General features: G+C 43.1%; 3 protein-coding genes and 1 long non-coding RNA gene across 7 annotated transcripts in view; 2 read left to right on the top strand and 2 right to left on the bottom strand.

Moving 5' to 3' along the window:
• Positions 1 to 14,759, bottom strand: part of LOC113019273 (voltage-gated potassium channel KCNC1-like) — a 54,207-nt gene extending 39,448 nt beyond the window's left edge. For all 4 annotated transcript variants that reach the window (XM_026162864.2, XM_026162862.2, XM_026162869.2 and 1 more), the window contains exons 1-2: positions 14,129 to 14,759; positions 6,109 to 6,798 (exon numbers count right to left, since the gene is read on the bottom strand). In XM_026162864.2, the coding sequence (XP_026018649.1) occupies positions 6,109 to 6,798; positions 14,129 to 14,176 (738 nt within the window). In that variant the 5' untranslated portion in view covers positions 14,177 to 14,759. The remainder of the gene's footprint in view (positions 1 to 6,108; positions 6,799 to 14,128) is intronic.
• LOC145430421 (uncharacterized) lies at positions 8,342 to 19,009 on the top strand. Its single transcript, XR_013910994.1, has 2 exons — positions 8,342 to 8,765; positions 15,013 to 19,009. It is a non-coding gene; the product is annotated as an uncharacterized LOC145430421 (long non-coding RNA).
• A 1,082-nt stretch (positions 19,010 to 20,091) lies between these two features.
• rexo4 (RNA exonuclease 4) lies at positions 20,092 to 24,129 on the bottom strand. Its single transcript, XM_026162881.2, has 8 exons — positions 23,651 to 24,129; positions 23,205 to 23,536; positions 22,952 to 23,116; positions 21,560 to 21,753; positions 21,372 to 21,460; positions 21,208 to 21,282; positions 21,042 to 21,116; positions 20,092 to 20,657 (listed from the first exon to the last, which is right to left on the bottom strand). The coding sequence occupies exons 1-8, from the start codon at positions 23,858 to 23,860 to the stop codon at positions 20,514 to 20,516; spliced, it is 1,284 nt and encodes a 427-aa protein (XP_026018666.1). The 5' UTR covers positions 23,861 to 24,129; the 3' UTR covers positions 20,092 to 20,513.
• A 52-nt stretch (positions 24,130 to 24,181) lies between these two features.
• Positions 24,182 to 25,847, top strand: pigp (phosphatidylinositol glycan anchor biosynthesis, class P). Its single transcript, XM_026162910.2, has 5 exons — positions 24,182 to 24,527; positions 24,612 to 24,696; positions 24,785 to 24,857; positions 24,944 to 25,062; positions 25,438 to 25,847. Exons 2-5 carry the CDS (start codon positions 24,615 to 24,617, stop codon positions 25,551 to 25,553), a joined length of 390 nt encoding a protein of 129 aa, XP_026018695.1. The 5' UTR covers positions 24,182 to 24,527; positions 24,612 to 24,614; the 3' UTR covers positions 25,554 to 25,847.
• Positions 25,848 to 26,213: the final 366 nt, after the last annotated feature.

Raw genomic sequence — 26,213 nt, 5'->3', positions numbered from 1 at the left:
AGGTCGCCTGGTGGACTGGACTCTGAATGTAAGCAGTTAATATCAGCTTCTGTTTAATGTGAATTTCTGTTTGTGTAGACAGTAACAGATATCAAAGTTAAATGCTGTTTTATCACAGACTGCATGTAACTGGGAACTTGACCCCACAGCTTTGACTTTGAAAATTTCCCTCTGAAAATGGCAGCTGGCTGTGAGCGGGTGCAGACCTGGTCCCCATCTTCAAAGCAAGCATCAGAAAGGAACAAGACTGCAAGTTGCTTGCACACAGCTACGATAATCTTGGATTTGGTAGTGTGACTGTAGCATAAACCAGAGTTATGTTTCTTAAGGCATCTGGGGCTCTTTTATCATCTGTTTTTGTTAATGCACAGTTCAATAAATGTGAGCTTTTTAAGAATGAACTAGTTGAAGAAAGGGAAAAATGTGGAGGTGTTTTATATAAGGTATCATTAGCAGTTTTACTGGCCCACTTGAGATCAAATCGAGCCATGAACTAAAATGAATTTGACACTCATGGCCTTGGGTAAAAAAGGTTAAACTGATACTATTTATTCAGTTTAGTCAACTCTTTTTTTCCCCTCTAACACCTCAGATTTAAGTGTAGGCATTCAGATGGCTTACTTACAGCTGCAATGTATGCGGTCCTATATATATGACTACAAAGGTCACATCAGGCTCTTTTTGGCCCTCTCAGGTGTTGTCTGCTTATTCAAAGGTCGTGCTTCTGTCCTTGTTATGAAACATCAAGCATTTATCCAGTTATGTATCGCCAACAGTGAGAGCTCAAGTTACAAGCCAGCGAACGGAGGGGACAGGGACTTCCGTCGATGCAAACACAACACGAGAAGGCCTGCAGTACAGAACCTTGTCAGTGAAAATTGAAACAGAACAAAATATATATTTACCAATTGCAAGCACAGGAAAGGCAGGTTAAATAAATGCCACGCCTCTACTTGATCTGAAAAAACAGTTTATCTTAATGAACTTGATAACGTGCTTAAAGCTTTAGGTATTTTGAGAATTGTGGGGTTTTTTCTGCTTATTTGCTGAATGGTCATATAAGCACAGAGTCTTATCCTCTCTCCAGTAATGGAAGAATAGATTTGCGATCAAGAATCAAATTAGGGCCTCCTTTCCCTTTCTTTGCTATTTTCAGATGCAGCCCACAGGGAGGGGATCTAGAATGGAAGTGGGAAAATAGGCCTTTTTAGCAGGATTGCGTTTGAATGGAAGTAATTGGGAATCACTCCCACTGCTGAAGGTAGAACCTGAACTCTGGATCCAAAAAAGCTGCACATTAAATAAAAATGCAATGATTTGAGAAGTATTTAAACATGTTATCTAAATGGAAACAGAATAAATAAGACACAGTATTTCTCTAGTATTCTGAGAAAAAATGGTTTAATGAAAATAAACGCTCATTTAAACTTTGATGGTGCAAGAACTCTTAAAAAGTTGGGAGAGGGGGATGTTTATCGCTGTGTTACATCACTTCTTCTTTTAACAACACTCTGCAAGCACTTGGGAACAGAGGAGACCCACTGCTCCAGTTTTGAAAGAGTTTTGAAATAATTTTCTCATTGTTGCTTAATAAAGGATTTCAGCTGCAGGCTGGGCCCGCCACCAACACAGGATTTTGAAGACCGATATGACATGCGGTGATTTAGAAATCCAGTAAATGGGCCGATATTTTTTTTTCTTCAGCACCAGAAACATAAACAGATTTGCCTAATTTCTGCTATGTTTAGTTATTTATGAGTTCTTACTAAGATGACATGACAATGCGGTTTAAAAAATAATCATTTTATTGTCACTAAAAGCCGTTGGCTATTCTTGCTCTGCTTGGATCGGCTGGTTTTTCCGATTGTGGCAGGGAACTGGCTGTTATTTGCCGTAGGAATTTGCAGACAATAGACAGTCACCTTCACCACAGTTTCCATTGAGATCCTACCAGAATTGGGAGTTTCTGTATTTGGAGCTGTGTAGCTCTGGGGCAAACAGAACTGGTGCAAAAAATCTCACAAGACTGCTAAATTAGAAGTGACCCAGTATATAGTATAAATCCTCTGCCAGTTAAAATCAAAAGAGGGCGACATGCTTTATTGAAAATTGATGTAATACTTTATCAAAGACCTTTTTACTACTGCTGTCTATGAGCCAAATTAGACAACTAAAACACTTTTTTTTTTTGTCTTTGCATACGTAGCTTTTTAGTGACGAGTCTTAACTCAGATGTATTGTCTCCAACATAAACTTAGGTTACATAAATGCCTGTCAGTACATCCTTTCTGTCTATTTTCTGTCCAGTCCTGTCATTTTCTACCCGGAGACAACCTGTTCTCAGGCTGTGGCATAGTGGCAGGTCAAATTTGTGTTTATGACAGCATTGTGCGCTCCAGCACTGAACATGGTGGAAAAGAACTGCAAACAATGAACCACAAAACATGACCTTCAGGGAGAGGTAGGCTCTGGACAATCTCTCCCCCCCCCCCCCCCCCTTTCCAAAAAAAGACTCAAATACAGGCACACAAAGTCAGATTTGGTGGGGCCAAAGGGGCGTCTTGTACATGCTGAGCGGCAAATGGTGTTTTGTCAGAAGACTGCTGACAAAGGCAACTGGGCCCTTTTGGTTTGAAACTGGAAGTAACTGAAATACAGCAAAACCAGTGGGACAGTGGCGCTGTATGACAGGATTATAACAGGTAATCCATCAGTTAATAGCAGGTTGAAAAGTAGATTATTTTAAACACAGCAAAATATTTGAAACAGTACAAAGAATAATTAGTTCAACATTCTTATAGAGATCTATGTTTAAGTGGTGTTATTGATCTGGGTGTCACATTCATACAGATTAACTCCCCTAATCCAGGCTTTAACATCAGTCCCGTGTTTTTTAAGTGTCTGTTTAATTTGTTATTACACCATACATTTTTTTAAGGTAACTAATAATTATGAATCAGCTGTTATTGTCTTCATCATTAGCATGTATTCAATCTGTCGAGTGACAATTAATGGCACTGACAAAACATTACTATGTATTAGTAGATTATATCTTATTTTTTTGCGATCGCTGCTGTTCAAGCAGACTTGAGTTCAAAACATCAACAACAAAGGGAATAAACAGACCAAGATCAAAAATCTGTCTTAGCTCCACTGGAAAATCTATGTCACCCAGGCCTGGATCAATAATGAAATCAGATGCAAATTGTATTGTATAACACCTCATCAAAGAGAAACATATATGTCCATAAAAATTGTCAATGGGTTAACCGTTTGTGTTCAGTGGCGCAGAATGAGCCCGAGCTTACCCGGAGTTTAAGAGCCGATTGAGAAAGAGGGAATTGCATTACAAACAGGCAACGAGAGAGGATGATCAATAAAATATCAATCAATAGGCAGGCAAGAGGGTCGGGGTAGGAAAATTGGATGGCTCGAGCCTTCACAGATAATCGAAGACGCTAAGACAAGGGTCCCCACCCCCATCGTGCAACGTCTTTCTTTCTGTGATTGTCACCCCCTCCTTGCTTGTCTCAGTACCCCTCTTTCACCTCTCTTTCTTCAGTGCACCCCCTCCTGCCAGTCAGTACCCCTCTCAGGCTCCCCTTCAGTCCCTCTTCCCTCGATGTCTCTCCACTATCTCACCTCTTCTCCATTTCTCTCTCACTCCCACCCCCTCCACCTCTTTTCTTTTTCTCCAGTGCTCCCCCTCCTTCCTCCCGCGTCTACTGCAGCAGAAAAGCCAGCACCGAGAAAACCAGCATGTGTGTGTTTGTACATGAGTGTGTGTGTGTGATACTACGGTAAATCCACGAGCTAGCCTCACACGATCACCTGCAATGAAGGTGAAATTGAGAAAAAGCCCCCGCGTGCGTGTCGAACGCTCCGATCAAAACATTGATTGCTGGCGCGTTACATCACAGCCATGCAAACAAACCCCCTTTAAATCATTAGAGTAATGTCTCTCCTCCTGTCTCTCTTTATTTCCTCTCATCTCCCACTTCTTCCCTACGTCTCTCTCTCTCATCTGCCTCGTTGTATTTCCACATCAGCATCTCATTTTCTTTTCTTTATTTTCCCCTGTTTCTCAGCCCTTCTTCATCTCTGTCTCTTCACATGTAATTCGGATCCCTCAGGATTAAAAAGGTTCTGCCACACCGAACAGGACACTTTTAGAAAGAGCAAGGCTGGAATAGAAAAAGGAATGATCTGGGTCACATCGCTGTTTGACGTATGGCACTGGCATATCAGACCTACACAGCAAACTGGGGCTACGTTCGCCCACAAATACAGCCAATGTTTTGCAGGCACTGAAACGAATCCAACTAATCGCACCTTAACACCCATGTAGTATCGCCAACACCACTAACTGCAGCCATTATGCTGAATGAATGTTTTTGTATGATTCATGTGGTCTTTGCCTGTAGATGTAGTGTTTAACTGTATATTGCATAATACAGAGCATAACACACAGCACTCGAGCAACTAGACAGGAGCTACAGTAGCTTGCATCCGAGGTATGGCAACAGCAAAAATGACGCCTCCTTTTGCTTGGACCAAATTTGCATGTAAATCCAAACTATGTCTCCCTCCTGTATACATAACTACCCAGGTGAGTTGTTTCTATGGGATGGAGTGGAGGTAGACGGGGTTGGAGTAGCAAGAAATCAATCTGAGAGCAATTCTTAGAGAAGCACTTCCTGCCTGATCCCAAGTCCAGAGAGGCAGATCAGGTGGCCTAAACCCAGACTATGTGTCAGTCACCATCTGCCACTTTTCTCTTCCTCTGGAGGGAACTGAAGTCAGGTATGCAGATCTATACCTGGCACCAGAAGAGGTGCAAATGTATGTGTGAGTTTTGAAAACAGGGGGAGTGAAGGTATAGTCTCATCTGTGGATAACTGTAGATGTAGTATGTATTGCTGAGTGTGCAGTGATTTATGATTACATTTTCCCCACTCAGCTATTTTCAGCATGATGGCATGAATGCCTGGCCACTGCAGGTGTCTGCCGACTGTCTGGTTTAGAATGTGGACCTACAGTATTCATACATTCCACAGCACCAGTGGTTTCTCGCCTTCACACCTTCAAAACTGAAAATATCACTAGCAGCAAAAGCAGGGAGCAAGATGAGGATGATCAGAATATAACTCTCGATACACAAAATCAAAGCAGCTGTGATCAAACAGCTGGATATGCCTTTAAGTGAGAGGGGGGAGACCCGAAGCCAAATGTAACTGTTTTCACAAACCCACAGATCAAACCACAGTCGGGGGCACTTGTTACTCTTACACCTGTGTGATCAAATGCCATTAAACAGCTGCTTTTAGCAAGTAAATCATTAACTATTCACATGAAAACAATAAAGGCTATCCCAGCTCAGGAGTAAGTTATGCGTAACAGGAACAAGGACCGTGCGTAAAAGGCATGTAGCTTTCAACTGGAACAAGAAAAAAAATCAGCAGAGTGAAGCACTACCAAGGGCAAATGTGTGAAAAGACATGCAGTACAACACTGACGTTTCGACGTCGTAAAAGCTTGCTTTCGGCGTCGTGCCAGAATAAATACGACCAACATGAAAAACGGCACAGCGACGTGCATCACAAACGGACAAGCATCACCTAATGAAGGCGTTTGGATGCAGGAGGCGCAGCGGATGCTGCGTCCGGAGGCAGATACGCGTTAAACCTGCTGGAGCAGGAGAATGTGACGATGGAAATCATGATACCGAGACAAATGTGGAAATGTGATTGACAGTCTTCACTGTTACTTCGTCTAATACCCATTTACCAACACAGCTGACATATAGTTTCCCATTTTTTGTCTTGCGCTATCAGCATTAATTATTCAATAGCAGTAAGTCTACATACACCAACATTTAACTCGAGCTATACTGTTGGAAATAACACGCCAGCAGTCATAACTCTTCACTTAATTACGAGGGCTTGATTTTTCTGCTTTTGCAGGTAATGTTAACTGGATGACAAAAAAAAGTTTTTTTAAAACTTATCATGACTCAGGCAGTACTCTGAGATGTCATTAGTCAGAATATGCAACAGTAGCCTATGCAGAAATAAGTTGGTCCCTCTGAAAGAGACGTGGGTAACTCACCCGGGCATATTTGGAGGAATAGGGGTCTTCAAAGAGTGCCCATATTCTGGGTTGCCAGGTTTTCCACCAGCCCGCTTTCCTCGCGTCCTCTTGCATGCACAGTCTTTTCAAGTCCCCATCCGCACCACCCAGCGCCGGGTCGTCGTCTGGCGCGTCCGGTTCTGGAGTCTCGAAGCTATCCAGCGCCTCCTCCGCATCCCGATGCTGCCGGTAATTCATCCAGCAACAAGCCTCCACGTCCGTCTCATCGATGCCCCAGAAGGCCAGCTCCTCTTCGAACAGGGGACCGCACACATCGTTGGGACAGTGCAACTTCCCGGTGCGGTAATAGTTGAGGATGAAGGAAAACACCGACGGGTGGCGGTCGAAGAAGAACTCGTCTAATTTGGGGTCGTAGTCGAAGTTGCTGAACGCGTCCGGCTCGGTGAGCCACGACAAGCGGGTACCGGGCAACGTTTTTAGGGTGCTCCGGTAGGTCTCATGCCGCACCCCCCCGCAGTTTATCACGATTTTCTCGCTTTCCGACGGACAAGTCATGTCTGCGCTGTAACATGCTTTGTTGGACGACTTGTTCCCACCCTTGCGCCCTTTAAAAGAGGATACACACACCGAACTGAGCATAGAGGACCGGGGGGAGGGAGAGGATGAGAGAAACCGAAGGGAGGAGGAGGAGGGAGGAGTCTGAGGAGTCTGCGGGAGAGAAAAAAGGGCAGAAAATTTCAGCAGAAGGGAGAAATAGATGTGGATTATCAACATTGCAATACACATTAAAAATCACACGCTAATGCCAGCTGTATGTGCAATCATTCACTTGATAATCAGCCAGTGGAAGGGAGGAAGACGACCTTGTGCAGGTGCAGAGGGAACAAGGAGAGCAGGGATGGAATTGATGGGTAGCAAAGTTGTTTTGTTTTTTTTAAGCACAGCATACCGGAGCACACAAACATGCCAGAGCAATAAACAGGTGGCTTAGAGCACATTCATGAGTCAGCAACCATATGGGCTGACTGTTGACACCAGTGTGATGAGAAGATCCCAGATCCCAGTCTGGAGTTACTGTGCTATGTAGCTTTAGGGTCTCTATACTGATCTGGTTGATGCTCAAGTCAGTGTTCTAACTGAGCCACTCAACTCAGCTTCACCCCTCCTGCACAAATGCAGAAATCCTGTTCCTTTACCAAAGAGTCATGTGTGAACATAGAGGAGAACTGGGGATCTTTCTTATTATCCCCCCGCCTTTCCTCACGAATGCTGCTCTGACACGGTGGTGTGTGTGTGTGTGTGAGTGTGTGTTAATTGCCTCCCGAGAGTGTGGTGTCCGTACTAATGTTAGATCTCCTCAATCAGCCTATGCGTGTGCTACACACACTGCTGCAGCCCCCTCCGACTGCACTGAGATCCATGCAACGCACAGTTATGCCGATGCTCTCTCTGCTGTTCTCTCTCCCATGTACTCTGTGTGTGTGTGTGTGTGTGTGTGTGTGTGTGTGTGTGTGTGTGTGTGTGTGTGTGTGTGTGTGTGTGTGTGTGTGTGTGTGTGTGTATGTGAGATGGCATGCAGGGATAGATAAGAGGAGGGGAGTGAAGTAAAGGTGAGAGGAAAAGGACATAAATCCGATTTTTCTTTCTTTCATTTTTTTAAATCCACCAAAGGGGCAAAAAGGACAGAACAATCAGGAGAACGAGGCTCAGACAATGACCTTATGATGGGGGACAAAGCAGGGAGAAAGGGTGATTTTTGGAGAGAGGGGTGGAAAAAAGAGACAAAGTGAATGCAGCACTCTCACTGGGGGCATTTACAGCGAACAGCTACTGTAATATTGTCTCTCCTCTAGTAATGGAAGAAGGGGGTAGAGGAGAGTGTGTAAGGGGACAGGAGGAGGAGGAGGAATTGCAAAGGAGAGTGCTCTATAAAAGTGAATGAATTCTGCTGCAGTAAAAAGCCAGAGTTATTTGCTCGCGCTCTCCCTCTGTTTCTACTCCAGGTGAGGTCGGATTGTTCACCCACAGGCTGCTCTGCCATCCAGAGGGGCTCGCGATGTTTCAGAAAAGCCACGTGATGGCAGCCGCAAAGGCCGTACCTGCACCACATCCATGTTGTGAACCTTTTTTTTATAGTCAAGGAAATGCACCACTCTCCTCCTCCCCCTCCTTTCCTGCAAGCTCTTAGTAGCCCTCCCTCCCCCCCACCCTCTGCCTAGTTCGACTCTCTCCCTCACTTTGTCTTCCTCACTTGCGCTCACATTCCGCATAAAGGAATCACATTTCATTGGAGGAAGGGGATCGGGGCTTCACTTCTTCTTCTCAAGTGTACCTGTCCGTCTCTGTCTTTCTCTCCAGTTCTTTCTACTACCCCCTCCCTGTTTTCATTTACTCACTGCAGTCCTACAGTCTAATTCTCTCTTCTCTTCCATTTCTCTCGTCTTTGACTTCGCTCACCTCTTCCTCTCTTTTTCTCCTTTTCCAAAGTAAGCTTCCTTTCCTTCGGCTCCATCCTTTCCTTCTCCTTCCCCCTCTTACTTTTTGCTATCTTTCACACGGGATGCCACTTACTATGTGTCTTTCGCTTTGCTAGAGTTTAATCCTGTTCTTCTTGTCTGAAGGAGCAACTTTTTGGTTGTCCATGGAAAAGTTTCCTGTGTCTTGGCAACACTCAGGTAAGATCCAGCAAAATCAAGGCTACTGCATGGATTAAGCACTAACTGTGCACAGGAGACAAAAACTTAAAGTAATACATCCTAAGTTCACAGATCAGAAAACAAATCAAAGTGTTAGATGCCTTAAGTTTTTTTTTTTTTTTTCTGTGGCAGTCTTACTTCTTTGCAGTTTTGTTTTTCTGCTGTTTTTTGGTTTGTTTTTGGGTGCAGGAGCATTCAAACTGCTTACTTGACAGAAAAGAAAGAAAAAACTGTGAATTTGTTAGTTGCACTGCATTATCGTGCCAAAGTACTTTTAGTTTGATGCTTTAAATAGAGCCTGAAGAAATATCTGCAACAAACAGAATGTTTGGAGTGATGAGGTCAGAGAGGGAGAGTGTAAAAAGATCTTAATCCACAGTCAGCTTTGTCCGGTGGGGCTTCCCAGCAGAGAACACTTGTGTTGTGGGGTGGATTATTTTTCAGCACCACGGACAGCGGCACTCTTTCACTCTCTCTGCTCAGGAACTTTTAAGAAGCAGCTTCTGTGAACTCCCTGTGAAACTTCCATCCTTTAAATAACTTTTTGCGTTGTTGCCATTTTAACTTTGACACATCGTGCCCTGACGTGTTCTTCACAGGCAGTCATGGGATATAGTTGAACTTCTGAATATTTTATACGTGGACAGCCGCAAGCCTGTCACTGCAGTTAAATGCCTTTTTGTTCCCTCACACTTAAACATGGTGGGACTATTGATTCTCATTAACCATTCTTTCATGTACCAGAACGTGTAGGTTAAGTGGGAAAGGGCTCAGCTGGGCTCTCTCTCACACTCTTTTGGGGAATTGTTAAAGCCTTTAAGTTTGAACTTGAGCTAATGTTGCCATCATTGTGACAAGATTGCCTGTAAAGAGTTTAGAGGTGAGGTGAGTGCTTTGCATTTCAGTTCATCTTAATACAGGGGAGGTAAGCACTTCTCTTTAAGAGTCAGCATCAGCACCTTCAGCACTGACAGCAGCAGCACAAAAACACACGGAAGGGGGGGGCTAAAAGTGGGGAAGTAAGGCTACAGAAGGTGCAAAATGAAGAAAGTAAAAAAGCAGCGGTTATTAAAAACAATGATGGAGAGAAAGAAGAGAGAAAGGTTCGAGAAAGAGGATAAAAATTGAAGGAGAAGCAAGTAGGAGGAGGGGGAGAGTGCTGAGGGAGCAAAGTGAAGGAACAATCCCCTCGCCTCCTCTCTCCTCCCCTCCAGCATCACTACTTTCTTTCTCCTGCAGCTTTTCCTGCCTTGGCCACCATGTCCTGCGCCACCCTGCTACTACTGCCTCACCACTGCACACATACAGAGGGGGAAGAAAGCGAGAAGGAGAGGGGAATGAGGGAGGGAGTGAGGGGAGGGGTACACTCACACTCACACACACACATGCTCACCTGGCTACAATGAAAAGACTGAGAAAAAACACACACACACATTTTGGAGCCGAAAAGCAACTTAATTTTCTAAACCTTTTAGGGCAGGAGATCACGTCTGCAGATAGATATGGAGAACGGGTCTCAGAGAGGAGGAGCGCACGCGCGATGCTCGTGCACAAAGACTGCACTGACGCTAATATATATTAGCAGAAACACTGCAGCAAGAGGGGGAGGGAGCACGAGATTATGGGATGCATTGACTGTGAGGTACCAGCAGCAGCACCGGGGTGGGGGGGTGGGGATGCTAGAGAGAGAGAGAGAGAGAGAGAGAGAGAGAGAGTGAGGGGAGGAGGAAAGAGAGGAATTTGGAGGAGTGCTGACTATGCGGAACAGAACGAGCAGTTGGCAGAAAAAGCAACAAAAAAAATAAAAGAACAATTACCAATCGCAGAGAGGGAGATGGGAAGAGATGAGAGACACTTAGATGTGCTGGAGAAGGAGAAGAGGGAAAAAAGTAGGGGTAGGGAAGGTATAGGACAAAGTGAAGAGTGGTGGGGCAATGAAAGAGAGGAGCCAAAAACAGGTGGGGGAGGAGGAGGAGAAGCACAGAGAGGAAGACCTTGCAGTGGTTCAGGATAGCACCTGAATGTACGTGAAGGCATGTGTGTAGAAGGAGAGGGAGGGAGATGTCCTGCAGTACCAGCAAAACGCATGAAAACAGCAGAGTGATTAAAAGAGGGCGAGCAGAGGAAGGAAAACCAGTGTATGGATGTAAAACAGACACACAGCTGAGCTGAATGGCAAATGTGCCGCTCGGGTGGGGGGAGAGGAAGGCTTTACAGGCAAGTGTGTAATGTATGTTTATGTATGCGCGCGTGTGTGTGCGAGGGAGAGAGGAGAGACAGCGCAAATTACGTATGTGTTTCTGGTGTGCAGCCATTTTTTTCCCACCAGCTACCTCATCAAAGGATGTAACCACAAGGCTTCACGCTGTTCCATCCATATCGCCTCCCTCCCTCCCTTCCTCGTCCCCCCTCGCTCTCTCCCCTCTCGCGCACTCCCCAGTGCTGAGGAGACCCCAGCAGGAGAAACCGAAGCACTGCAGCATGGTAAAAAAGCACTGCGGTCACCTCCCCTTTTAGTGCGGTGTCACACCACGCTCTGTCCTCCCCCCACCTCCCCCTTTTCCACTGTCACTGCACCTCATGCTCTGACTCTCTTTCTGCCAGGAGAACAGAAGATGTGTGTGGGTGTTTGTGTCTGGATAGTGGCATGGGGTTGGGTAGAGTATGAATAGATATGAATAGCAGGAATTACATGAATGGATGCAAAGGAAGCAACAACAACAAAAAAAGGAAAAGAAAAAAGGGTGTGTATGCAAAGAAAACGGGGCTCTGAGCAGCTCTCAGACAGCTTAATCTAATGAAAAATATGATGTAAGCGGGCACCACACATCAAAAATAATAATAACAATGACAAAGCTCACTAGTGGCCAATTCCCAGAACATGAATTAAAGAGCCAATCAATTAAGGAGGCATAAAGGAAATGGCCAATCAACCGGAGGCATCTCCTCCACTCAGCAACACCAGTGTGTAGATCTCCCGGGGGCTGACCAATCCACAAATACCGCAGCACCAGCACCCCCAAGGGGGGTCTTGAGCCTTGTGCATATTGGTCAATCACCCCAGCCAGAAGCATGCAGCAGCAGCTGCTCCCTTTCTTTTCAGGAAAGGAAACATATCCCTGGGAACGTTTGTTTTAATGATGTGGGGGGGATTAATACATAAAGTCATTTTCAGGAATAGACTGGCTGCAATGAAGCCTGTAATAGAGCTCCGAAGCTCAGTCAGTGTCCATGACTAAAATCTTTTCTGCCTACAGGACGATGAGGGCTGACTTTTTTTTTTCTATTTGGATAGATCTGGGTGATACAGCATGTAGGGTGAAGGAGGAGTGATGGAGGAGGACGTGCTTCAAGGAGAGGTCATAACAATTCTGAAACAGCACTGAGCACAGGGGGGGTAAAGGCACAGGATAGTGTGTCATGTCGGGAATGAACTCTATTTTTGGACATGGATAAATCTGAGCGAACATCCTTCAGTATTCAAACTTTCTTGGAGCATTTGCATCAGAAGCAGATAGCTTCATCCCCCAAACCTCCCGTCTCTCTTTTAGGCAATTTAAACCTGTCTCCTCCTAATTAATGACACTGCCCTTCCTGCATGATTAGGACCATTATGATCCAGCAGTGCAGCGATGTGGTACATGAGGCCAGACAGACAAATGGGACGAGGGAAGAGGTATTACTGGACTAATTTCTGACCTGTGAACTATCCAGCAATTAGACATAAAAGCAGGGCAAGGTTAAGTCACAGATGGGAGTCTAAGCAGGTGGGGAGTAGGGCGAGAAGTTTTAAAGCAGAGCTATAAAAACAAGATGGCATGAGAAGAAATGACATGAAATTTGATCTTGAGGTGAACCTCAAGGTCAAGTGGTGGAAAGAAAGAGGGCGTAAAAGACCGGCTAGGCTCAATCAGGTGGTAAATCAGATGAAAGACGGGAGGAAACTTCATAACGGAAGACGGGAAGCGAGAGAAACCATCAGAGTCTCGGAGAAGAGACAGGGTCAGAGGCAGGGACACACACATACTAAACACAGGACTCGACAGATCAGTAATTCAATCACTGTCTCAAAATAGATTACCCCCCCATTGCTTAAACAGCAGCGCCCTCCTTTTCAAGCCCCATCACTACTCTGCCAATCACATCAACCGACAGCATGCCACCGTCTCTGGAGTTTTTCCCCCCTTTTTTTCCCTTTTTTCTTGTGCTAAAATCGAAGGGGGTGTTTTCTGGGTTACCCTTAATCTAAAAATAGCACCAGCTGTAGATTTATAATGCAGGATGCTGGGGGCAGAAGAAGAGAGTGCAAATGGAGGAAAAGATGTAGAGTTCCCATTAGGGGGAGAGCACGTTGGAGCCAGTTGGCAGGAAAAGGAATGCATGTGCTGGATAAGTGACGGCAGAAGAGGCATTATGAAACCAGAGACTTTGTGTGTAATGCAGCGGAACGTGGCAGAAGCAGATTGTCAGAGTATAGGTGAAGTGGTGGCGTGGTGGGTTGTAGGGGGAAGAAGAAGAAGATGACCGTGTCTAGACATTTAACTGCCCTGCTAGACTTCCCAGATGAGACGCTATAACCTTCCAGTAGTTCCACTCCAGTAACCCCCACCCTTCATATCGTCCTCACAGCATCTTCTCCTCTGTGTGTTTGTGTGTCAGCCCTCTCACCCTACTCCTATAGTGCCTTTATCAAACCTCCATTTCAGGCCTTGACACTTACCCAGTGCTGCCACGATGCACAAGCAAACACACAAACACGCACACACTGAAAGCACATGCAGGTAGGACAAATGCATGCCTGTAAATGCGCAAAAGCAGCACACACATGGAGTTATTTACTCATGCAGACAGACAAAATGATGCAGATAGGAATGCATACACACACACACACACATACACATAGATGCACACACACACATTCCTCTCAGAAGCGTGAAACTGCTCTGATCTAGTGGTGTAGATGGGGAAACACCCACCATTTGTGCAATGAAGGATGTTAGGGATTATAAAATGGAACAATTCTGAGGCGTCATATCAGTGGGCAACACTAAATCAGACTGAATTTCTCTTATAGCAGCTAGAAGGAAAAAATAATAATTAAAAGAACAGAACATATCCTGATTTCTCCACGTACTGATTTTAAAACATGAAACAGGATACAGAAATATTTTGCAGATATTGTGGGAAAGACACGATACTTGTTGAATGCAGGTTAGAGGCTGTATTTTCGCCTTTTTTTAATCCAGGCCAATAAAAACCCTCTTGATATTAGGCGGATAAAACGCAGAATATAAAACCACCATAAAAATACAGACAGATACACAGACACGGTTAATACTCACTTGCTTTTGGTTCTGGTTCGATTCGAGTGCGCGCAGAAACACGCACATCAAGCTTTAAAAAGATCAATCAAAATGTAGTTTTCTTTGTTAGATTGCTCTTTCTTACGATTTCACAGAGTATCCAGTTTCTCGCAGGCATTCAGCTGATCTGTTTTGGGGGTTTGTTTGGTTTTTTTCTGTTTTTTGTGGAGGGTTTTTTCCTCCACGCGATTATAATAAATCAGAAATAGGATTGCGCGCGACTGTTGCTGGAAATCTTGTTTTGATAGCGTTATTGCCGAATGTTACTTAGAGCTTATGGTCATGCTGATGATGGCACGGGATGAGTCTTTCGGATGAAATGAAGCAGAAGTCCCCCTGAAAAACAAAAATCTGTCTTTTGGCTATTTCCCCTCGATTTCAGAGCCCCTCTCCCACCTTTGTTATTGCCAAAAACAAAAATAATTGCCAGCCTTTGTTACAGTGTCTCTACGCTTCCAGGCGCAGGGTGTAGCTACCATTCAGCTCTTCCTCTGTCTCCCCCATCCAAATGTTTCAGTGGAGATGCAGCCTGTAGACACCTCGCTCTCTTTGCCTTTCCCTCTCTTGTGCCTCTCTCTGTTCCTTTGGAGGAGCGTCACCTTCTGCACTATTTTTTTCCTCAGACGATACATGTGGGCGGATTAGAGAAGAAGACAGAGGGGTGGGAGGACCCCGGTGAATACAGAGGCTAATTTCTCATATGGCTGCTGAACTTTATAAATACATATGCTGAGGAGAGAGAGAGAGAGAAAAAAAATACACGCTGGGCTATAAAAATAATAAATGCGCTGATTTATTTTCATTTGTTTAACTGCCTGTTTTTTCTCTCCCCCCGTTTCTCCCCCTTCACTTCCCCACTTTAGCCTGGAGCCCACACATGCTCACTCTGCTGGACGGACGCACAAACACCATTTTGTCTACAGGTTCGCAGCCTTGACTCTGCCTTGGCTGACATCACCAGTCATGTGGTACAAGCTGGTGGATTATGTCTGAAAACAGTAAAAATACAGAAAAATTGGCTTTTTTTCATCTCTGCTATCATACATTAAAAGAAAAAATCTGAAATTCTTGAAATAAGTGAAGCTGCATGGAGAATATTCCCTTTATAGCCTGTAATATTATACAAAGTGTCACAGGATTAACAACATGATTTTTAGGTGAATCTTGGGGCGAAAACTCTGCTTTCTACCTGCTGCTTTTACAAGAAGACTAATGGTATGTGGAGACGACTTCTAGCAAAAGTACAGAGATCAGCAGGATATCTTGATGGTGCACTTACTGGCAGGAAACTGTCAATGAGAGCTGCATCATCTCATGAAACTTACAAGGAAGAAAAGTCCTTTGACCACAAAATATTCCTGTAAGAGCAAAGTGCAGACAGAAAACCAGTGAGCTAAGGAGACAAAGGAAGGTGGGAGATATTTAAGGATATTTACTGATTTTTTTATGGAATCAAACACTGAAAACTGTAACATCTGAACTGTAATGTGATAGTTTATCCAATGCATCCCATGCAGTCTGTGCAAGGAAAAGGGGCTTTATGCTGTAGGCAGGGCATCAAAATATAAATACAGTCAGCTATTCTGAACAGGAAGCCTGAGTCTTTATTTTCTTTTTCTTTCTCCACTAAGTTGAAAAATTAAAATGATTAACACAGGAGCCATTTGTGTCTTGCAAAGCAGCTTTTAAGTCCTTTTTCAAGTAATTTTTCAAATTAAGTCACCTTTTACAAACCTTACAGATCTAAGCACAAAATCTAGAAGCTGCTTTTTCCTCCCTCAGGGAACACGCCTTCATTTATACCTCCAAGAGCCCTGCGGCATTGTCTCAGATCAGTCAAACGTATGATTTATAGAGGTGTCAAACTCCTCTACACCACAGTTTTTTTTTAATCATAAAACCATCTAAAGCACTTGGTGTATTGGCAGTACTATGAGTCTTTGGCCAAGACAGCAGCAGCTTTATTGGGCTTTACTGGACAAAAGCCAAAATTTGCATGTAATGCTCTCAGTAATGAAGCTGGTGTTTAGCACAAATTATCTACCAAATTCATCATTTTAGCATTTAGCCTGAGGATTGTTATTCCATCTGCAGTCATTTCAGTTTGGTGGCACAGCTCTGCTTTGGGACTTCCCCACCCTTGCATAACTGTGCATGGACAGCCTGAGGCAGGGAGAGAAGCGACAGGAGGGGCGTTTCCAGGATTTAAAAAAAAATGGGATGGCAAAGGGAGGATCCAACAAGAAATCAGAGAATTCTATGAGAAATAAACAATAAACTAAATGTGTTTAATTGTACTGAGTGGTAGAAGTACACAAGAACTATAAGCACAGATCCTTTTGTTTACAGTTTGCAAAGGAAAGCAGTCAGAGTGCAGTAGGAACACAAAGGACCGCTGTTAGGTACACTTGGGAGAGCCTATCTTTTAGACCCTATGAATTTATAGCTATAATTAAAACAGTAGCTTTCACAGCCCGCATTATTTAGCCTTAGATAAGTATAAATTCACAGTGATACACTGAGGAGGATAAAACTGCTCATGAAACTAAAGAAAAGTCTTAAGTGATTAAAGTCAGTGTCAAAGAGTTATACACACTATTTCTAATGCCTGGATATAGTGTTAGACAATATGTAGGTATTAAATAAAAGCTTGACAAGTCATATAATTCACAAGAGATTTTACTGCAAATTCTGAAAAAATCTGTGCTAATGAAAAGGCCTCAATGGCAGATTTTGAACTGGCTACAGTGCAATCAATTGTCTGAAATAATCTGTCCAGACTGAAATAATCCAGTCTGGACCAAACTGGAGGAACAATCAACCATCAGACTCTTCTTCTTCTTTTGGCTGCTCTCTTTAGGGTTCGCCACAGTGGCTCACCTGCCTCCATCTACCACTATTCTGTCCTAGCGTCCTCCTCTGTCACATCAACACTCCGCATGTCCTTCTTCACTGCATTCCCAAACCTCCCCTGTGGTCTTCCTCTTTTCCTCCTGCTTGGCAGCTCCGTCTTCAACATCCTTCTTCAACTACACCCACCATCCCTCCTCTGCATGTGTCCAAACCATCTCAACCTTGCTTCTCTAGCGTTGTCTCCAACATGCTCAACCCAAGCTGCCCCTCTGATGTACTCATTTCTAATTTTGCCTATTCTGGTCACTCCCAGTGATCATCGTAACATCTTCAACCACTGCCACTGGTTGGTCTGCTGTCTTTTTGTCAGTGCTATACGTCACAGCAGGTCAGACTGCCATTTTATAAACCTCGACTTTTACTCTTGCTGCTGCCCTTTTGTCACAAATCACCCCTGACACTCGTCTCCACCAGCTCCACTGCCCACACTCTCTTCTTCACCTTTCTTGTGCATTGTCCATTGTTTTGGATAGTGGACCATTTGTAGTCCTTGCACCTTCACAGCCACATCTGTCTACACATGTTCTATTTTGCTTCTACTGATTTTCATTCCTATTCTCTCCATTGCATACCTCTAGCTCTCCAGACTCTCAGTATAGATTACAGCATCATGTGCACGTCCACTAAGAGTCTTGCCTGACCTCATCTCTCAGCCTGTCAGTCAACCCTTATGTAAACCCACCCCCACCTTGAACCAATATGCCACATCTGCCACACACCTCACCACTGTGTGGCTGTCCCCATAAATGTAACCAACCAAAATACTAGCATGGCCCAAAGTCAAAGAGCTGCTAAGCTAAAACCTAATGTACCAACTATGTCCAATAACAACAAGACTATCAATCACTGCTCATCAAGGCACCATTTTCTGCTTTCAGTTCAAAGTGAAGCCTTGCTTTGTGGCCAGAACAGACGAGCAGGAAGTCAGCCACAGAAAGTAGCTGACACTGTTTCTTCATCAACCTGCATAAATACTGAATGCTCAACTTTGTCCATACTAAGAGTGAGCATTAGTCATCACAGACACTCGCAGTCAATCTCTGGGCGGCAGCATACCGCAGCTCATGCATAAGGAAGCAGGTAGCAGACCTGAGCATACATCGTGTGGACGAGACAAGATTTCCTGCATTGAGAAAGAAGCTGTGAAAATGCCCTCAATCTCATAGGTTCAACACAGTTTCTAGTAATCTATTTAGGAGTTATTGTTCCTACTGCAGAGGTGGATGTTGAGACCTTTACGTAGTTAAAAAATGAAAGAGGGCAGGACTAAACAGCCTATACAAAAATAAAACCTCCCGAAGCGATCTTAAGGCGTTTGATGCATTTTATGTTCGGTGGAAGGTGTACGAGGATATACAATTGCTTGTGGTAAGGGAACGAGACAGAACACACAAATCAAACAGAGCAGAGCTGCTGTTTGTATGCTGTGTGGGACCAAGCACCAGATGTCAACAACAGCCGCAGCAAAGTGCAGTAATTGGGAAGACTATAAGAAGCCTTTTAAAGAGTTATTAACTAGTGGCGTGTGAGCAACAGCAGTAATGCCTCCAGTCTCACGATGTGATTTATGAAATGAGTCAAAGCAGTCTTATTGTCATGGTGTTTCCTACACTGCTGTTAATATCGCCTCGAGCTGACTTGTTTCTATTGTTTATTGGGCAGTGTGTAATTATCTGCTTCATTCAAGATTTTTTAAGGGAAAAAAAGAACTATTGTACTACTGTAGCTTTAAACAGTGTACACTCAGGCACATGCAATGCATGTGATTAGAGGTGGTTTGCTTTTCTGGACATAAATCTTGACCTTTCTTTATAATAATGTTTTGGACTTGGTTGCACAGAGGTGAAAAGTGCAATTGGGGATGCCCAGCACATCAGTGTTTTGTAGTAAACAGAAACACAATCTGTTGCATTTCTTTAACTTAAAATAAAGAAAAAGTATCTTGGTGTGGTTGTCTTTATTTCCTGTGTGTTTGTGATAACTTGTCTAGACTGGTGGCACTTTTGAATGTATCATTTATGCAAACTCTTCAATTGAAAAGGTGGAAAATCTGGAATCACATCACTGAATAGACAGTCCTCGCTTCTGTTAGCTATTATCTTGTCCTCAGAAGTTAATAGAAGCTATGTAACAGCCACCCCAGGAGAGAAATATTGATTAAAAGATAGGATAGTGCTAAACTTTATCAACACACCTTCAACAGTTACATTAAATCCAATGCAACTTGACGCCTCCCATAAAACCTGAGTAAAAGCGTACAGAGAGCGCTGCTTTTCATTTTTAAGGTTTTAGTATTTAGATAGTTGAAGCCCAGACATCCAGTAATGGATTTCTCCCTTTAAATTCAGCTGTTTGTTTGCTGTAGTATATACCTACATGTGACCACCGGGCAAGGCATGGTTACATAGTTTGAACTGTCAGCATATGGAAACTGCTGCTTTATTACATTACAACCAAAAAATATTTATATGCAGAAAACAAAAGTCATGCTACCATCTTGTGTCAACATATTAGGGCACACCAGCATCTGCTGTGCTACCTGAAGCCTTCGCACTACCTGTCAGAAACCCACAGAGAACCTAATTTAGAGCCTGGAGGCTGCAGACCGAGGGCACGTGCTTTCAATAAAGTACAGCGTAGAGCGCATCAGCTCCCGGGTTGCAAATCACGCTGACACACTGCTGGCAGGCAGGGGATTTCTTACTTTATCACCATGACATAGTAAAAAGAAAAATCAAAATAAGGCCTGCATGGGATTACGTAAGGAAATACTGGATTTGAGTAATAAATGATTTAAGCTGCACATTTGGTTGCACTCACAGCAAACGGTAACGTTGGTCCTCTTTAATGGCTTTTCTGATGTTTGTCAGAGAAATGGGAAATGAAGTCTCAGTAATCATGAACTAAATGTGAGGCAGCAATTCATGTCTTGACATCAGCTTGCATTAAATGTATTAAGTTTTTTAAAAAGAACTGAACCTCCTGTGGTTGTATTAGACTGTGACGACAAAAAAATATACATAGCAGAATTAAACGAATTACATCTTTTGTTTTATTTATACTTTAAAAACAGACATTTTTACAATCTTTGTACATAAAGACTATGTTCTAATCCCTGCATGAGTCAGTCTGGCACACTGAGGAACAAAACTTCTTGATTTGCAACTCGATAAAGTCTTTCACAGCCTGCAACGATCTCCCCGAGCGACTTAGGCGGATGAAACCGGTCACTATCTGCGAAAGCATTTAACACGCTTTTTGTTGCGCCAGATCTCACAAAAGCTCAGGAAAGTCACGCTTTTATACAATCACAGGGTCAACATCCCTCACATTAAAATAAACAAAAATACACAGTTGTTTTTTCTTCTTAAAAGAATCCTTTGATCACTTCAGTCAGCTCTGCTCTGATCAGGAGATCATCTGTCCTCTTCTTGTTTTGAATTTGTAATCCTCAGTGATTCTTGTCTTTGGGAAGCTTGGCCTTTCTCTCGCTCCTCTTGTCCAAGAATTTGTTTTTCCTACTCACTTTAATCTCTGCCTCCCACTGCTTTTTCACCATTGTGTACAGCCTCATGGTGGCCTGTGCGTCTTGGACCTGGAGAAAGCAACAGGCAAAGATCAGCCCAAGTGTTACTAACATTGTTGGGCAATAACACACTGGTTGTTTCTACATGCTGCAGTACTGCTGGGTCGGTGATTTTAGTCCACTGTTGGATGATGACATCATGAGATTAACAATAAAGTTTTCTAGATATAGAATAAATGTTAATGTCATGAATATAAAGTGACACGATGCTTTTGTAAGATGCTACAAGTGCTAAAATGCTGCAAATTGACCATTTGGGTAAGTGGTTGCTAACGAGAATATTACTATTATATACACTTATCTTCTGGCCTTGAGGGGTCAAAGATATACCCGTGTGCCAATTTTCGGTCACTCAACCCTGATGATTTAAAAGGAGTTTATCGAATGACTTACAGATGAATGTTCACCCTCTTGGACCTTCACATCGAGGATTTTTCTACAAAGGAGTTTGAGCGAGGGTCGACCGCTCTAAAACAAAAGAAAAATGCCTCATTATCAGTTATAATTCATTCACACATTCACTGCGGAAACTGTTGAGACATTGGTGACTGCATCATACCTTTACGATCGTCTTAAAGGGTTTATATTTCTGAGTATCTCTGATTTTCTTTTTCGGATGATCCAAGAGCAGAATCTGAAACGGCAGATAGTTTGTGGCTGCTCATAATCAGACTAAAAAACAATATTGCATTTGTTCCATTTCAGATATCACATCCATGCTACCTTTAGATCATTGTGTATGGCGTGTCCAACCACTACTCTCCCTTCCAGGATGTTAGCAACCTCCCTCTGTACAATCTGTACATCCGCTCCTGCAGAGAGACAAACGTGGCTTAAAAAACATCAGAAACAAAACATAAGGAACAAAGAGACTTTAAGTTGTTCTTTGCAACTCATTTCATTTCTCTCACCATCTTTGATGTCCTCTGGTCGGATGCCGCTGACAGCTGTCCTGTAGTCTGTTACCTTCTCTGTGGGCTTCACATATTTGTCATAGATGCACTTCCCAAACTGGTTCACAATTGACACACGTGCCAAGATGCTGTCCTCTCCGTCAGGACCAACTCCCACCATCTCACAGTCAATGGCCACCGCCTTAGTGAGGCTTAAGGTGAATGACAAAGTGACAAGAAAGGAGAGACATTACAATCATCATCTTCTGTGTCAATGTAAACCCCTCAATGTACACCGAACGCAGTGGTTGCTTCGCTCGCTGACATGATTTTACACTTGCATCTTTAACCCTTGTTCGACACTTCAGGCTACAAAAATTGAGAGGTGCATCCATCAGGAGTCACAGGTTTTTCCACAGCATTTATCTGTATTATCAGTGACTTTCTACAGCAATGTAGTGAACTCTGAAACGGTATTGACAGGTTGTGTCACCACAACGTACAGTGAAGGATTTGAATTGTATAAATTCCATTCAATAATTTATCCATCTCCATATCCTGCAGAAAACATTCAGCAACCATGTTTACTTCATACTCTGTCAGGTCAATTCACTAAAACATGCAATGACAAAAGTATTTATCACAGACTATATGTAATATTTGACTCCTTGAAGGAAAGCTCCATGAAGCTCTCCACTGAGGGGGGAAAAATAGTCTCCATCTCCTTTGGGTCATTCCATCTCATCAATTTCATCAAATTAAAAAAATAAAAATCCCACCTGATCATCATATCTAATGGAAAAAAAAAAATATTCCTGTGGAACGATACACTGTTCATCAGAAATGCCAGGTTTCTGCTGTCATTAGATCTTTCAGAATATATGGTGGGGGGAGTGTGTTTGACATTTTTCAGGGGTTCTGTGAATATGGGCTCTCAGGAGTGTCGCTCAACTTCATACAGAACGAGTCCCTGAAATAATTGGATATCTGATCTTTGACAGCAGATCCAGAGAACTGGAGAAGGTGGGGGGGGGGATTGACAATTTACTTTGAGCTTCTTATACACGAGGCACATAATGTTGTCGACCCAGTTGAGCGGTTTCAGAGATATTAAAGTCTGACTTTTGGGAAAAACACATTTTGTGTGACATTATGTGCCAAATTCACATTGTTAATATTACATCCACAGTTAATCACAGCCAGCTAATCCCACCCCAGCAGCAACATTACTCTGAAATACTTGTATTGAGATAAGTAATGACATTAGAGACTTGATATTTTTTATGATCGCTGTTAAGGCATTCATCTTTCCCCGGGAATATTTTCAGGCACTTTTCTAAAATGGCATCAAAGCTGCCCGCTGTATTCTGAGTGTGTTTCCCACTGTACACTGAATGCACAGCGACTTACCCTTCAAAAGCATTCTCCTTAACCAGGCTCTTCTCTGTGTCATTAGCCGAGGCACCATCCGTACCCTTGGCCTTGCCCTGCTTCTTCCTCATGATCTCGGCTGCTTCTGCTCCCATTGTCGCCTCAATGTCATCCGGGTCCACGTCATCAAACCAAAGGTCCTCTCTGCAACAGCAGAGAATGAGATGGGATTATCAGACATATTTATTCTTGCTGAATAAATGAGTCAGCGTCAGTGCTAATATATACATACTCTGTTGGCTTCGTCTCCTCGGATTCAAGCTTCTTCTTCTTAGCTGCCTGTAGGCTGTTTGGCTTCCCGCTATCCCGCTCTCTTTTTGGAGCAATAGCATGTTTAGTCTTCGAGACATTCGACACCTTTGAGTTGACCCCAGTCTTACCGGAGACAAAACTCTTAGGAACAGTTTTGTGATCTGATTTTTTCTCAGTGTCTCTCTGGCTTGGTGCAGCATTGTTCTTAGAAATTATTTTAGAAGTATTTTCTTGGACATTCTTTGGCGAGAAGCCGTTCTGATGTCTTGGTGCTGCCGGCTGCTTCTTCTCTGACTGACTGGCCTTCAACAGCTGAAGGGAGTAAAATAGGAGAGAAAAACCTGTGGGTAGTATTAAACACAGGCACACAAAAACCAAAGTGTGTGACAGGACATGCATGGAGCTCAAACTATTGCACTCACTAACCTCTTGAAGTGCTTTCCAGTTGGCAGAGAACTGCTGGGAGTCTTTTGGAGGAGCAGTTTGTGGAGCTGTAGGCTTTTCTTGCTCCTTGTTTGCAGGAGCTGAGTAAAACCAATGCCTCTCGTTCTTTTTTAATATGCCGTTTTTCTTATTAGTTTTCCGCTTAGATGCTTGAGCGGGAAAGTGTTTTTTCTGTTTCTCCACCTTAGACATGATCACCTATCTCATGTATCCTCACCTCCTTATATTTTTCTTGGTGAGGTGTGTGAAGCCACGCTGGCTTGTCAGATGTCCGTTGAGTTGCCAAACAACTTCAGACAGTAAGAAATGCCTCCCCCAGACTAAGCTCACCTTTCGTCCAGCACACAAGCAAAACTGAAGCACGTCCCTGAACTGTACATAAAATCGCTTACTCGTAAAACTTCACTCACTCCGAAGCCATGCCGTAGAGTGTTTTCCCACGATGTGCAACAGTGAAATGTGTCCGTCACAAACATGACGTCGTGCTGTAGCGCAAGTGCGTCACGTCAGTAAGATATGAAAAAAAATCTCCGACCGTGCTTTTGTTTTACAATTATATACATGTGAAATTTTATATAATTAAAGTAAAAAGTCATGTATTGACGCTTGTTTTGTGGGCGATTCAAAGGCGGAACTAATGTTTTAGAAAGGGTTTCGCATCGTTCTGAGGAAAAATGACGGACCGTGGCGGAAGGCTTCATGGCACTAATGTAAAAAAACACAGTGGGTTTTGATAGACGTATTAAACCCATGTTGTATTACTCTGGATAATCATCAGGCATATAATTAACGTGGTAATTAATGTTAAGCATCTGAGTAAAGTTAGCGTTTAAAGGAGCAAAGAAAAACGTATTTCCAGGTATGTAACTTCTTTTTGGGGCCTGAATGTATTATTGCTGTCTCGTTGCTCTCCCACACGTTTCTGTCTGTGTTTTGGTTGTAGATCATGTTGGAAAACTCGCCATCTCCTCTGCCTGAGAGGGCCATTTATGGGTTTGTTCTCTTTCTCGGATCACAGTTTGGCTTCTGTAAGTGAAATATCGCGTCCTCCAATCCAAAGCACAAAAAGGTGTTCAAGCAATGCATGTCTGTAATACTCACTGCGTCTCTCCACAGTTCTGTATTGCTTATGGGCTTTCGTGCCAGAGGATTGGCTTAATTCAATAGGGCTCACTTACTGGCCTCAAAAGTAAGTAGAACTGCTCTGAAATAAATGGATCACTGGGGAAGCACCTGCACAGTTTCATGACAGTGTCAAATGTGTGTTCTGTGTAGGTACTGGGCTCTTGCGATGCCAATCTACCTGCTGGTCGCAATAACAGTCTGTTTCATTCTGTTATTTGGTGTGAACATGAGCAACACGGCACCGCTGGACTCTGTGGACAACATCACAGGTGAGGATGCTGCACTGTTCAGACTCTGACTGCTTAGGTCTGATTAGGTTAACTAACATTTAGAGTGAGAAGATGAAGGAATCTAAAATTGTACTGCGTGAGAATATACATGTAAACAAGCTGAAAATAAAATGCACTTCAGTATATTACACTGATTGGCCATTTTATTAGGTGCTTTCTTATAACAAGTGGTTATCTGAGTTACTGTTGCCTTCCTGTCAGCTTGAAGCAATCTGGCCATTCTCCTCCTGTTGTGTGGGGAAAATCCCAGTAGATTACCAGCTTCTGAAATATTCGGACCAACCTGTCTGCCACCAACAACCATGCCCCATTTTCAGAATTTCCTGATTGTTAAATGTCCTTTTTCTGTCACAGATGTGTATGCACAAGGCCAGAGCACCGAGTCCTGCCGTAACGGAGGAATACCCCGATTGAAGGATGTGTCGATTAGTGAAGTCAACAAAATGTTCTATTTATCACCCAGTATGTAACAAGCACAGTCTGATACTGCTGTGGACAGAGCAGAAGTAAAGCTGCAGGGGTTTTATTTTGGTGTTACTGTTTGTCTTTTTTTATGAAATGTTTTGTGCCTTATTTATAAGAAGATATATTCTGTTGACTTTTTTGTTGTTTAAGCGTCTTTATAATGGTTAAATGTGAATACACTGGTCACAATAAGATGCATATTGAATGAAAACAAAAGTAAATGGCTGTACTGTCTATGTTAAAATACAGAATGTTTATATTTATTATTCTGTGCAATAAACATATCCTAAATAATCATATTTTTTATGTTAATTCTTTTATTTTTAAGTCCACTGCTAGAAGAAATGAACATCTTATTTTGTTCTTGTACTTTAATGCCTGTCAGAAATGTGTGTCTAAATTAAAAGTGGCTCCAGATAATTATTTATGCCCAATCTGCATCTGAATCATTACTAAAGCTGCAAATGAACATCTGCACTTGATTATCCCAGAGAATAAGAGGCAGTTTTTAGCATTTTATCCCACAATAAATTTTTGGTTTTTGGTCACCAGCCACTTTATTAGGTACACCTGTTTAACTGTATGTTAACACAACTTGTTTACACATTATGAGCTGCAGTCTTTTTCAAATATTTTTTATTGCTGTCCACTAGGTGGCGATAACG

This window comes from Astatotilapia calliptera, chromosome 8 (assembly GCF_964374335.1).
Source record: "Astatotilapia calliptera chromosome 8, fAstCal68.1, whole genome shotgun sequence".
In the NCBI taxonomy this organism is placed as follows: Eukaryota; Metazoa; Chordata; class Actinopteri; order Cichliformes; family Cichlidae; genus Astatotilapia; species Astatotilapia calliptera.
The sequence above is the reverse complement of the archived record's forward strand: the minus strand, read 5'-3'. Positions and strand labels throughout refer to the sequence as shown.